Raw genomic sequence first — 15359 nt, forward strand, 5'->3', positions numbered from 1 at the left:
ATGTTTAACTTAATCACATTTAAATCAGAAAATTGTACAGGGTAAACGTAAACATGCAATTTTTTTAATAGCAAACCATTTTTATTAGTATTATTGCTTTTTAGATGGTTACAGGAAATATTTTTAGATTTAAAACTCTTTATAACGCTTGCCTTTCCAAAAAAACCAAGCAATTTCTAATGTGCATTATCTGTCGTTCATTTATTCATTTTTATTTTCTTACCTTTTTTTATCTCTTCATTTATTTTATTTATTTTGAATCAATTAAATTCTAATACATGGAGGTGAGAATTCACATGCTGCAACCCCCCCCCCCCAAAAAAAAAAAGAGAAAAAATAATAATAAAAATTATTAAAAAAGAAAAAGGCAGATTTAAATGGATATATTTTTGCTGAAATTAAAAAATAATAAATTATTCCTTAGTTTTAACTGTAAAAGGCATGTGACAGCAAAGTTGCACTTTTTGAAGATTAGCCCATTAGTGACTGAAGTTTTTAATTAAACTCATGTTTTGTTAACAGTTAAGGGAAACGACACTTTGAAGTGAGAATTTTTAAACATTTTGTAATAATAAACATATTTTGTACATCAACTATTTTGAAGTTACGTTTTATTTCAGAAAACACTAAGACTGTTTTGCCACATAAATATAATAGTCACGAACATTTAATTTTAAATCCTGTCTTGGTACTCTGGTTTTGATTGCTTCATTAAAAAAATGAATTTTTTTTCCGGATGAAAATGCTGGAAATTATGTGTTTTAAATAAAGTTTATAGATACAATAACACCAAAAAATAAATTGAACAACAGAGATCTGTGTTTACAACAACAACAAGATTACAACAATAAGATCATGCAATTGATCTGAAGACTTAGCATGAAATAAATGAGTTTTCCTTTTGATAAATTGTTTTTAATTTTTACTTTTTGCTTTCTCATAAAAATTCAAAATAAGTACAAGTCCTTTTTTGGTGCTTTCTATTGTTTTAATTTTGTTTCATTAAAAAAATGTCTACTACCTACCTACCTTTCATTCTAGTATTGTTTTGGTATAGAAATGTTGTTGAAACTTTTAAGTAATAGATAGTGTACTTTCGAGAAATAAATATAAAACAATGGAGACATCTGTTTCTTATGCATATACAAATGTTGAAAAATATAATGTATCAAAATACATGTCCCCCCCCCCCCTTTAGCTTCCCAATTTCTTCCTGAATATTTCGATCTGCTAGTTAATTAATATAATTTCAGTTTTCAACTTTATACAAATTAATCTTTTAACTAGGTGTGCCCACTAAACCATTGAAATATTCAGAGGTTCTTAATCTCTTTTTTGGAGTGTGGGGGAGGGGGGAACGAGATAGGATCCCCGCAGTGTGGGGTGGCCCACGTCTTGGGGTCCAACAGCCTATGAAATTGAAGAAAAAAAATTGAAAAAAACCTAGCACTAAGACTTATTTAACGTTACAAACATACACTGATCACCTCTGCGGAGGGGCCATACAGATTTTGTTGCAGGGAGGCCCAAAATGTATAGATCCAGACCTGGATAGGGTACCTTGTTTTAAGCTTTCTACATATGTCTAGTATTACTCTTTCAAACTTTCCTTTGCATATACATGGGTGCCATACCCCTAACACCCCCCCCCCCCCCCCGTAGGTGGCCATCCCAGGCATATATTTCCCTTCGGAATTTTTAAGTTAATGCTAAACTTTGTTCCATTTAAATCTGAAAATTGTATTTTTTCCCCTTTATAGAAATAAAATAAATAAGTAATGCTTTTGATATCAATATAAGAAATATTTCTAAGTTCAAAAATCTTTATAAAGCTTAATTTAATGTAGCAAAAACAAGCAATTTTTTAAGTTCGTTATTTGTTACCAATTTATTTATTTTCATTTTCTTAATCAGTTTTTATTCCTTCATTCATTTTGAATCAATTAAATCTAATATAATTTTCGTTGTCTCGGAATCTTTTGATTAAATTAAAATTAATTGTATTAAAGAGAATAAGGTTTAAGAAAAAAATCTGCTTTTAATTCTGCTAACACAGAGCCATTTTGTCTTTTTTTAATGTTTGAATCTAAATCGAGCGTTTCATTTTTTGACAGCATGCATTTTCGAATCAGCGTGCTTACATCCTTCATACTCGTTTCAGCCACTCTTCCCGCTCCCGCTTGTGACTATTTTTTAAAGGAAACTCGAAAGCGAACAAGGAGCCAATCTTGCAGCTCGGCGGCAACCCTATCTTCCCCTGGAATTCGGTTGCGCTCTCCGAGCGTAGCTGTTGTCGCAACTCTGAAAACTACGTTTTCATATAGGGACTCTACTCTGAACTAGAGTCCCTATATGAAAACGTAGTTTTCAAAGTTGCGACAACAGCTACGCTCGGAAAGCGCAACCGGTTACAGATCGAAAATAGGGTTGCCACCGAGCTGCAAGATTGGCTCCTTGTTCGCTTTCGAGTTTCATTACAAAAAAATAGTCACAAGCGGGAGCGGGAAGAGTGGCTGAAACGGGTTCTGAAGGATGTAAGCACGCGGATTCGAAAATGCATGCTGTCAATAAATGAAACGCTCGATTTTGATTCAAACATTAGAAAAAGACAAAATGGCCCTGTGTTAGCAGAATTTAAAGCAGATTTTTTCTTTAACCTTATTCTCTTTAATACGATTAATTTTAAATTAATCGAAAGATTCTGAGACAACGAAAATTATATTATAGTTTGAATTGATTCAAAATGAATGAACGAATAAAAACTGATTAAGAAAATGAAAATAAATAAATAAGCAACAAATAACGAACATGAAAAATTGCTTGTTTTTGCTACATTAATTAAGTTTTATAAAGATTTTTGAACATAAAAATATTTCTTGAATTGATATCAAAAGCATTGCTTATTTATTTTTTTTTTCTATAAAAGGAAAAAAAATACAATTTTCTGATTTAAATGGAAAAGTTTAGCATTAGCATAAAATTTCCGAAAGGAAATATATGCCTGGGATGTCCACCTACGGGGGGGGGGGGGGGCACCCATGTATATGCAAAGGAAAGTTTGAAAGAGTAATACTAGAAATATGCAGAAGCTTAAAACAAGGTATCCTATCCAGGCCCGGATCTATATATTTTGGGCCTCCCTGCAACAAAATCTCTATAACCCCTCCCCAGAGGCCATCAGTGTGTATTTGTAACATTAAATAAGTCTTAGTGCTAGGTTTTTTTCAATTTTTTTTTCTTCAAATTCATAGGCCGTTGGACCCCTTAAGACCTGGGACACTCCACACTGCGGGGATCCTATCTCGCTCCCCCCCACTCCAAAAAAAAATTAAGAACCTCTGAATATTTCAATGGTTTAGTGGGCACACCTAGTTAATAGATTAATTTGTATTTAGTTGAAAACGAAATTATATTAATCAGAGGTCATTTTTATTTGAAACTAGATGCAGATAGAAATATTCAGAAATGAATTGGGAAGTTAAGGGAGGGGGGCGTGTATTTTGACATATATTTTTTTAACATTCGTATATGCATAAGAAACAGATGTCTCCATTGTTCTATATTTATTTCTTGAAAGTACACTATCTATTATTTAAAATTTTCAACAACATTTTATACCAAAACAATACTAGAATGAAAGGTAGTTAGGTAGTAGACAGTTTTTTAATGAAACAAAATTAAAACAATTTAGAGCACCAAAAAAGGACTTGTACTTATTTTGAATTTTTATGAGAAAACAAAAACTAAAAACAATTTAACATGAGGAAAACTCATTTATTTCATGCTAAGTTTTCAGATCAATAGCATGATCTTATAGTTGTTATCTTGTTGTTGTTGTAAACAACATAGATCTCTGTTGTTCAATTTATTTTTTGGTGTTATTGTATCTATAAACTTTATTTAAAACACAAAATTTCCAGCATTTTCATCCGAAAAAGAAAACATTAGTTTAATTAAAAACTTCAGTCACTAATGGGCTAATCTTCAAAAAGTGCAACTTTGCTGTCACATGCCTTTTACAGTTAAAACTAAGGAATAGTTTATTAGTTTTTAATTTCAGCAAAAATATATCCATTTAAATCTGCCGACAGTTTTTTTTTGTAATAATTTTTATTTATTTATTTATTTATTTTTGGGAGTTTGCAGCATGTGAATTCTTACCTCCATGTATTAGAATTTAATTAATTCAAAATAAATGAAGTGATAAAAAAAAGGTAAGAAAATGAAAATAAATAAATGAACGACAGATAATGCACGTTAGAAATTGCTTGTTTTTGTTTCGGAAAGGCAAGCGTTATAAAGAGTTTTAAATCTAAAAATATTTCCTGTAACCATCTAAAAAGCAACATTACTAATAAAAATGGTTTGCTATTAAAAAAATTGCATGTTTAAGTTTACCCTGTACAATTTTCTGATTTAAATGTGATTAAGTTATACATTAAATTAAAAATCTGAAAGGTAAATATGCAAAGGAAAATTTGAAAGCTTAATACTAGAAATAGGTAGATGGTTAAAACAAGGTAAACCCCCCCCCCCCCCCAAAAAAAAGAAAGAAAAAATACCAAGAACCTCTAAATATTTTAGTGGTTCAGTAGGTAATCATGGTTAAAATATTAATTTGAATAAAATTTAAAATTATTACTTTAATTTGATGTAGATAGAAATATTCAGAAATAAATTGAGGAGTTGAGGGGGTGTAATTTTAAACATTACTTATTTTCAACTCATATGAATAAGAAACAAATGTATCTATTGTTATTTATTTATTTCTCTGCATCATACATCTATTACTTAAATTTTGAACAATATTTTCACATCAAAACAATATTACAAAGAAAAAATCATTCACAGCACCAGTAGAGGACTTGTACTTATTTTCAATTTTTGTGGAAAAGCAATGTTTACATTTAATTTTGACAGATATTTTAAATACAACTTAGCATGAAGAAAACTCATTAATTCCATACTAAGTCTTCAGGTCATTACCACATAAAAATTACAACCAAAGTATCTAATGTTCAATTTATTTTTTGGTGTTGTTACATCTGTAAACTTTATTTCAAACACAGAATTTCCAACATTTTTACACGAGGAAAAAAAGAGGAAACAAAGACATTTTTCTCAACTAGGCAATCAAACTTAAATTGAGGGTACCGAAAAAGGATTTGTAGTTTTTATAGATTTTGGGACACATTATTATTATCAATAACTGCTTAAGTAACAAAATAGGCAAAGATTAATCTTTGTGTTTTCTGAAATGCAACGTAACCTCAAAATATTTAGATGTTCAAAATGTAGTTATTATTACCAAATTTTTAAAAATTCCTTACTCCAAAGTATCATTTCCTAAAATTAATAATTATGGACAAAACATTAGTTTAATCAAAATTTTCAGTCACTTATAAACATAAAGAAAATAAATTTTGTTATAGGCTTTTTTCCCATTTACTCAATCAGGGAGTTTCGATTAGACAGGGCAAAATATACTGATGCTTGTAATTTATTTTCTCTTATACTATTCGTCAAGTGAATTTTTATGAAAAAAAACTCCCTTGATTGAAATAAATTAAATTTTTTGTTCAGATTTTTTCATATAGATTGTTATTCCATTCATTACCCCATATCATGGATGGATGAACATGACGTATGTTCTAATATCCTGAAAAATGCTTCCAGAACTCAGTCAGAAACAGAACAGGTGCACTGACAGTCAAAAGTGGACTAAGATAACAGTTGCTACCAATCCCTTCCAAAATTGGAGCTATTTGCAATTATTCAAATTCTGTCCTGTAGTTTAAGTGGGGAGAAAAATCTCTTTTTGAGAGGGGGGAAGTTCTGGATAATTACAGGAACAGAATAAGCAGAAATGAACTGTTTATTTAATGCTGAAATACGGTATAACAATAAACAAACCTAAATACATCTTTCATAATTTTATGTATATCTAAATTTTTTAGCCTTGCTTTAAATACCAAAAAATTTATTATAAATCTGAATTGAAAACAATATTTTTACATGACAAACAAACATAAACCTAAAGAAAGCACTTGATTTACAAAACAAATTCAAAACTCTAAATTTAAAGAATCAAAACAGAACACCAGCTACTATTTCAAAATTTCTGTTGCAAAAGTATTGTTTGTTTAACCTCTTTACATTTCAATATTATTATACTAATGAATGATAATAAATTTGATAATAAGTGTAACAAATCAGAAATACAGCATTGTCTGTAAGAAGAAGATCAAAATTTCATTTAATTACACTATTTAGCATTTAAACACAAAATTTTCGTTGGTTTGTATGTCGTTGTTGAAAATCCAAAGACCATTTCGGCAACAAATTTCCTGAAGTTTACAACATAACAAACATGAATGGCATATTATACATGGAAATTTATTATTATTTTTTCAAACAACTTCATTAAAATTAGTTTTGATAAAGCTGTCAAGCTAAGAAAACTTCGAAAATGATTTCTGGACATCCTTGTAAACTTAATACTGGAGATCATTCTATTATACAATTTTTTAAGCAAACAGTACAATATTATCATGAGTTTTCTAGAACATCTGCATCAGGGCTTCAATTCAATTAGTAGTTGAGCTTTCTTTAAGTTGCAGAATATCTGGAAGAAACTTAAAAAACATTAAGGGCAAATAAATTTTAAAGCTGAAGTAAAACTCTTCAAATGTGCTAAATCATCAGTACGGCTGAGGTTTTGAATTGGCAGGAATGTTTTTTAAAGTAGTTCATAAAATTATAAATGGAAAATAAATAAACACACTTTAATTGAAATAGAGCTGTATTTCAACTACTTTGCATTAAGTGTATTGTAAAGTTTAATTTCAAATAACAGGGTGTTCTAAAAACACATGAAAAAGTAAAACACATATTACAGGGAATATTTTAATTTATCAATCTCTTTTGACTAGCATAGATTATGTTTTTCATTCATTTATGTACATAATATTATGTACATATTTTTTAGTGTGCATCATCTTTGCTCTTAAGAAGAGAAATCATCAGTTTATGATGACTAAAATAAGTAATGATTGTTCGTGATTCCAAATTTTATAGTAATCGTGAGAAAACTTGCTTGTTTTTTCTGCATTTCACTTAGGAATATCCACAGCAAAATTGTAGGGGTAGGTGGGGTATGTTGGACAGTGGGGGCACGTTGTTCAAGTCCCAATATTTTAATAATATTAATATTTTTTATTTTATTTTCTGACCAACAAATAGCTCCTATGATCCTACAAATCCTATCACGAAATCACATGGCAGTCCTGAGTAATTTTCAGAAAACTAAAAATTAATTTTTTTAATGGTTTTAGTCAAGATTGAGGAGAAAAAAAATTAAACTCCTGTCTTAAACTTTTACGTGAATGCTACTACCTCATCAAAGAACTTACTTGTGCTTGTGATTGAAAAAATGTGAGTGCATACTGTAGAAACTATTTATAAACTGTTCTTGTTTGGCTTTAACATATAAATTTAAGTGAAGTAAAAATATAGAGAATGCAATATAACTGATGCTTAAATTTATTCTTTAAAATAAAGCCACATTTTTCAGTAAATTCATTTATCTATACCAGATATTTCAGCTGGCCACATGAATCAGTTTTGAAAGCCATATGTTTTCAAAATTGTCCATTTTCACCATTGTCTTAGAGCATTTGAATTCCCCTTTATTTCAATGTTCTATTTCCTGACAAAAGTATTGATTTTCTAAAGCCTTTAACAAATTAAGATAATCTCTGATAAATTGAATATTTTTTATTTATACATTTATTTTTATGAGTGGTTGAAATGAACTCAGATGCAATTGAATTACCTTTTGAGTGGGTGAGGCAAAGTCACGAACATGTAATAAATGAATATAAATAATGAAAGAAACATTACTTTTAAAGTGGATGCATTTATAATAATAATAATATAAGAGAAATAAACAACTCTGATTTAAGGAAGCAGTTACTAAAGACTTTATTTTGCATTGATTGAAAACATCGGATAAATATAAAAATATCTAATATATATCAAAATATCGGATATTTTCGAACCCTGATCTTTACGGATAATCTCAAAAACTCATTATGACAGTCTTTTTTTTAAAATGCCATACTAGTTAAAATTTAACTCTACATTAATCGAGATAGGATTATTTAAAAATAATTTTTCCACCAAATATCGAAATTTTTACGAAATTGATGTGGGGTGAGAGCTTCATGTACTTTATTTTTCTGCTGATCTAGAAGAGTAGAATTCTTCTAAAGTTTGATTCCAAGAAACGGGTTGTGTCATAATGACACACGATAGATGCGAAACATGTTAATTGTTCATCAAACACTTTTGAATAGATTGTATTTCTTATTCATTTTCTTACATAAAATTATATACATGTGTCCACTTATAATGATCATCTTCTTCCTTCTTAAGAAGAGAAATGATCTGTTTACGATAACTAAAGTAAGTAATTACAAATGTAAATATTGATCTCCGCGCTGCCTAAACGTAGTACATGCAACCATACAAAATGAGAAGGAAAGCGAGAAGAGCGGAAGGTCTCACTTTCCTCCAATATCTGAAGGCAAGCAAGCCACTATTTTCCTTCTAACCGACATTGCTTATCCCCACCAGTTTTCATCACACAAACAGGTTGGATATAACTTCAAAGCCCTTGCATAAAAAGTTTCACTTAAAAAATCTTTGATTCAGCATTTTATTATAAAAGTATTGATATTTCAACTCGCAAAACTTTAAATGTACCTAATTTCTGACAAACAAGAGCTTTGTGGCTGGGAGGACTTTTACAATCTCAAAAACCCATGATAACAGTCCTTACCTCAAAGGTAATTCAAAACTTGTTAAAACTTAACTATGCATCAATCATGGCATAATTATTTAAAAATCATTTTCTCAATAAAAATAGAAATTTTTACGAACCTGAAGTGGGGTGATAGCATGCACTTGATTCTTCAGGTGATAAAGAAATAGCAGGTAAAGGAAATAACAAGGCAACCTAAAAATTAGTAAACCCTAATTAGAGCATAATAAAACGTACCAACACACTACTTGAACCGAACTTAGAACACCTCAGTTTTCTGTTTATGATGGAACACACAGCGACTGGCATGCTTGTTGAATAAAAAAGAGTAAATTACCAAAATAACCAAAACTACCTACAATTCATTAAATTTTTAATAAAATAATACATTTTAAATTGGCTCGCTCAACCTAAAAAATAGATAAAAACTGTACTGTGTGTCAAGCAAGTGTTGCACTTCATATCCACCTCAAACGCTTTGGCAAATTCATGTGGTCAAATTAATTTCATAATCGAACTGACATTTTTTTTAACAAATTTTAACTAATAAACATTTAACAGAATATCATAACAAAACGTTTCCATAAATCAAAATGTTATTAAAAGATACTGCCAGCAAGCACTGAAAGTCCTATAATTTATAAGCATTTTATTTCTTAATCTCCTTTCAAAAAACAAAAATTTGACACTGTAAATACTTACGTTGCATAAAGAGAAGATTTAACTTGGAGTTTTATAGCTTGAAGGAACATTAAAAACGATACTTTAGTCAATTTTTGTCTAAGAAATGATCAGGAAAAATAAAAGCCTTAACATTAAAACATAAGTTAAAACGGGTTTTAATATCAAGTCACATTCATTTAAAATAAAAATTTCCGCAGCATAAGGCATTTATAATACAAATCACAAGTTAAGATCTCTTCACATCACAAGTGTATGTTTTGTTTACTTCCACTCGTCGCCAAGCACGAAATTGATCGCGCCAAACCGAATACAGAGATCTATCGTTAAAAAAATTTAATTTACACAATTTTAACATTTGCCTTGTCTTAAAGTGTTGTTTTTCAATAACGTTGTGATTGGAATCATCGATTTAACAGAATAAATAGCTATAAAAGACCCAAATAAAGTGTCAGGATGGAATTTTAGCACACCGGAACACATGTTCTTGATATAATTACGCGATAGTTAAAGAAATAGGAATGGACTCACTCAAGTAAAGCTACACACGTATAATTTGAACATTGTAGAACAGTAATATGAGCATTAAAATCCTGGACTCACCTTTAATTTTTCAGATTCTGGGTTTTTCCACAGCACTGTCATACGCTCCATGTTAATCCTACGGGAGAAGAAGAAACCTTGCCTCAGGCGGTCTTCGACCAATAGGAAAATGATACCGCGTTGTCGCAACTCTGAAAACTACGTTTTCATATAGGGCAGTAGCAGACGACGTCATCCTGGTGGACAAACAAACTCCAAGTGCTGCTGACAACTAAACGTGCTGTTCGCTCGGCTGTCACTTTCGCTTCCATGTTTTTACATCGTAATGCTGCGTGTGATCTAATTTTTGTTGAATTAGGCACTGTTCAACTAATTTCTTGGCATTGATGAGCATTTATTTTAATACTAGATAAGTTGAAGTGACTAATACAACTAGTATTTTGTTAATTTTATGTACAGATTCTTTTTTAGAGTGAGATTAAATTTTTGTTTACTTCACTCACCCATCCACGATGTTTACGTTACGTTTGCGTTGCATCAAAAATTATTTGCATTCTCGACGAGTCAAAGTCACAACTTCGTTTGCCTGTAGTGTGGGTGTTATTTCTGCTTTTTTTTTCCATCCCTTCATCATATAACTTTTTTGCCTTGTCATAAATTTTGTCATTACATTTCGTGTTACGTTTAACCACAATACGCAATGTTTAGATTCTAAAATTTTTTTTATAATCACTGAACCGACTTGCTCCGCATTGTGTTGCTATTCAATTTCATGCTAAACAAACTTGGTTACACTTTTTCCTCTCAGTAAAACTCATCACATTGAGATTAGATAAGTCAAAGTCACAAAATAAACAGTTTTCCACAAATTTTATGAACTCTCTCCCCCTCCTCCCTTTGTTTTTGGGAATTGTTTTTTTGACATTTGTTGCCTTCTATACTATTTCTTTTGCTGTGCAGTGTAGGTGTTATTTTCTGCTGCTATTAAGTTTTTCATAGTGTTTCTTAAGCAATAAATTTTGATCAGGTCTACGGAGCCGGAGTGGGACTGATTTTGGGGTAAAGGAGTCAGAGTCGAAGGCTCTAAATTGCCGGACTCTTTTATTTCCCCTCCAACTCTACAGACCATGTTGTCAAAAATTTCTCCTTGGATTTATGCTTAAATGTTCTTTATTAAAAATTTATTATTCTTGAACGTTTGTATAGTTATGACAATTCCCAAAAGAGGCAAAGGATATGTGCTTAATACATGTTCTATCGAAAAAGAATGTAATCCCGGGACAGTCTCGCAAATGTTTCGCCCCTGTAGCTCTACGGATGAGAAGTGCCAAAAAAGTTGTATCAGAAACACAAGGAAAATTCTCACTAGCTGGATCATTTGTTCAGAGAGAGTTAGTCTTTAAAATTCTGCCCTGCGAATGATCTTGTTGGTATAAAAATTTGGAAGAACTATTTACACTTCATAAGGATGCGTTGAATTTGACAACAGAAATATGGACTCGTTTCTGCTACCAAGTACGGAACAACATAGTAGTATATTCTAAATATAAAGTTTCTCGCTAAATTAGACCATACGATTACCACATAATGTATTTTTACCACATGGACAGAAATAAAGTCAAACTTAATAGTTCATGGTTTGTGTTAAAATTTTTAAGTTCATTTTGCTTTATGTGTGTCAACTCTTTTAACTGGTTTGAAATTTAATTTGATCTAAAATGTGAATTCCGTTAATGAATGTGCCACTTATTTTTATTTTGATCCCATGTGCTGACATATAAGTCAGAGATAACTGTATTAAGTTTTTAGAATGAATAGAAAATTATCTTTTAGTGAAAACTTGATTTTACACTTTCTGTAGAACCAGTGATGAAAAACGTTCCAAGCGGGAAAACTTAAAATCAGGGCCTTGTTCAAAATCTGAGCACATTGTTTAAAAATAGACTCTTATTCAATGAAGTAGGGGGGAAATGTGTAACCTTTTTACTTGTTTTTTGATTGTTTTTTACTTGTGTCACCAACTGCTGGAAAAATTTCAAGAAGGGTACCAGCAGCTCTAGTCCTCAACTGCCATGAAGGAGGAATATTGGACGGTCAGAGGAAATCCTTCTCACAGACAAAGAAAAATTAGACAGTGCAAAAAGGATGCCAGAGCGGCTTCAAACAGCTATAAAACATTTATCTTTAAAAAAATTCTGTGAGTCTTGTAGCTGAAAAATTATTTTGATCTGTTTGTAGAAAAACAATCATGTGGACTTTCTGAAAAAGGGTAAAGTAAATCCGGAATATTTTAACGTATCAGTAGTCTTTTTCAGAGACCAGCAGAATGAAGTTCCACTGTATCTGCAATTTAACTGCCCATTGTGGGAGAAAAATTTTTTGATACTGTATCATTCAAGAATCATCGAAATCAATTAAATAATTTTACATGGAAGGCACAAAAAGAACACATTCAAATAAAAACTTTTATTTCCAACAAAATTTCTATTGCTCCTTTTTACATACATACATATTTATACTTACACACAATGCTGTAGTTGTAGTATAATTGTTTTGTTTTTTTACTGTAATAAATGCAAATGTGATGTCAATTGGTTTGAAACCACTTTTTCTTTTAATGAGTCCCCTCAAACATTTGTTCTTAATTGAAGCACTGCTGACGTGTATATGTTATAAGTGAAAATCACCCTCATATGAAAAATTTATGATTATGTCGAATTTTATGGGTTGTAAGCCCATAGCTATGATAACCTAAAAATTATCAAACAGTTGTTGGGGTAGGTAAAAAGAATGAGTTGGCACAGAAACCACCTCTTCTCCTTAGAACAGAGTACCCTACCTTTATAACTCTAACGGGTTTGATGACAGTCCGGCAATTGAGAGGGAGGACTTAACAGAATAAATTAACATCTGCTACCAGGCCTCTGCCCTTTGCATTTTTATCTATAAACTTTCTTCGTTATAAACCCCTCCCCCCCCCCCCCCCCCCCGAAATAAAATCCTGGCTACGGCCTTGCAATAATCAACCCCACCTTTATATGTCCGGCCTAGGCCCGGATCTATAATTCCTTCCCTCCCATAATCGCTATCGAATAATTGTCTTTAGTCGTAACATCATTGTTTTGTGAAATCCTTAGGTTTTTTTTTTAATGAAAAAAGGAGGAAAAAGTTTGTTTTTAAATTCTATCGATCCTTGCATTACATAAGTAAAAGAAATGCAGTGAAATCCCATTACAACAAACTCCAAGGGACTGATAAAATATTTCATTGTAACGGAATCGTCTAAAAACTTACTTTATTTTTATAAAAGTGTCAATTTTACAAACCTACACCCTAATATACGTAAATATGCAACTTTTACAGTTACAAAAAACTAAAATATAATTAACACATTAATTATTCTGAAAAAAAAATTAAAATATTGAACACTGAACTTTTATTCACTGGTCGTCATCACAAAAAGTGTTGCTATTTTCTTTTATGAGAGACATTTGGTCCCAGTAGACATTATAAAAGATTCTAATTGATAATCATTATTATACTGACCACAAGAACCCTTTCCGAATTCGCAAGGTGCCTTGCGTTTTGGTGTGCAGAAATCGACAGCGCTTGGATAGACACTAGCTTTTGTTGTCACACATAAACCCATGTTTCAGTATGAGTGCATTTCCACCTTGAATGGCTCTGTTTTGAAAGTACAAATGGAGTTTTCACATAGCGACTTGTGAAAGTTGTTTTTTAGTTTCTGAAAACAGCATTAAGTACAAAATATTCGAACTGACGTTGAAAAAAATATTTCGTGGAACAAATTTTTGAAAAAAATTTCTTCGTTAAAATGAGATGTTTTATACATCATCTTAATACGTTTTAAAATGGGTTCGTTGTATTTTTTTGTTCGAAAATTTCATTGTAATGGGATTTCACTGTATATGGAATAATTCTACGCACTCCAATTAGTTTTTTTTTTTTTTTTTGTGCTATGTAAGAAAACTACGTGTAAAAAATGGACATTTTCCATTTTTGAAGTTTCTTTCTCATTTTGGAGAGGGTTCTAACTCCCTGCACCCCCCCCCCCCCCCCACCTTTGGCTGTGCCATTGCTTGTGGTGAATATGTTGCATTATAATCTGTGCAATACATATTTTTCAGATTTTTAACTATCATTTGTGGTAATTAGGCTGCTTCATGTTATCATACATAAAAATATGGTAAGCACATTACATATTGGCAATTCCATGGTGTTGGACGTAAAAAATGAAGAAAAATTTCTCAGTTTTAATTCCATTTACCAAATATAAACTGTTCCAAAATGATCAAATTTATTTACAAGATACTTCCTACATCCCACTGAATAAAAAATCATGTTAGTTTTTCAAAATAGATTCCTAAAGTATAAACTTATTTTTGCAACATCACCAGCAACACTCTGTATCTTTAAATGGTTATTCATCTGAATTCATAATATTAGCATGTATTTTTTGGAAAAAACAGAATTTCTTCGAGAGTCTACAAATATGGTTTGAAAATATTCAAGATGCTGACCTTGGTTTAACCTGCTGTAACTTATTTATAACTGAAGTGATCAAATTTTAGACAGGCATTTCAAAATATACAACTCTTTACCTTTAAAATGACACCTCATTTGTTTACATATTTTAATTTTGAAAATTTGATCATCTGGTTGACTTTATCATGGAATTGCCCATATTATTTACTTGTGTGTAATATTTATATATTGTAATACTGTAGACAATAATTTGGTTAACCTTTTAGTTCCATAAAGTGACCACTTGACCAAAAATTAAAAACCTTGATTCTCCCTCTCCCCCACCGTTTTCTTCAACTATTTGGATATCACATTTAAAAAAATAGAGCTTTGCACAATGCATTTGTTTTAGATATTAAATTCAACGCCTTTTTAACGATTCCGTACCTAAGAATTATTTTGCAGGAAAAAAATTAAATTTCAGTTTTTGAGGTGAAATATCCTCTATATTATTGTGCTTCAATTTTGAAATATAGTCAGTATCCTGTTATGTTTTGATATTCATAAAAATTTGATTAATTATTCATCAGTTAAAGATAAGAGAGAAATTTAGAATGGCGTTAACTTCAGAATTAGAATACAGTAAAGAACCTGTTATGTTTTGACAGTCATAAAAGTTTGATTAATTATTCATCAGTTAAAGATTAGAGAGAAATTTAGAGTGGCATTAACTTCAGTATTAGAATACAGTAAAGCACGGTTTATACCTTTTTGAAGGGACTGTATGAAAAAAGCAAACAAATGAAAAAAAAATGTATTATAAGTA

At 30.7% G+C, this 15359-nt stretch overlaps 1 protein-coding gene across 1 annotated transcript in view; it reads left to right on the top strand.

Moving 5' to 3' along the window:
- Nucleotides 1-12409, top strand: part of LOC129219188 (A disintegrin and metalloproteinase with thrombospondin motifs 15-like) — a 94175-nt gene extending 81766 nt beyond the window's left edge. Inside the window, exon 6 of the mRNA XM_054853510.1 lies at nucleotides 12089-12409. Coding sequence (XP_054709485.1) covers nucleotides 12089-12108 — 20 coding nt within the window. The 3' untranslated portion in view covers nucleotides 12109-12409. The remainder of the gene's footprint in view (nucleotides 1-12088) is intronic.
- The last annotated feature ends 2950 nt before the right edge of the window (nucleotides 12410-15359 follow it).

The sequence above is a fragment of the Uloborus diversus genome, chromosome 3, assembly GCF_026930045.1.
Source record: "Uloborus diversus isolate 005 chromosome 3, Udiv.v.3.1, whole genome shotgun sequence".
Classification (NCBI taxonomy): Eukaryota; Metazoa; Arthropoda; class Arachnida; order Araneae; family Uloboridae; genus Uloborus; species Uloborus diversus.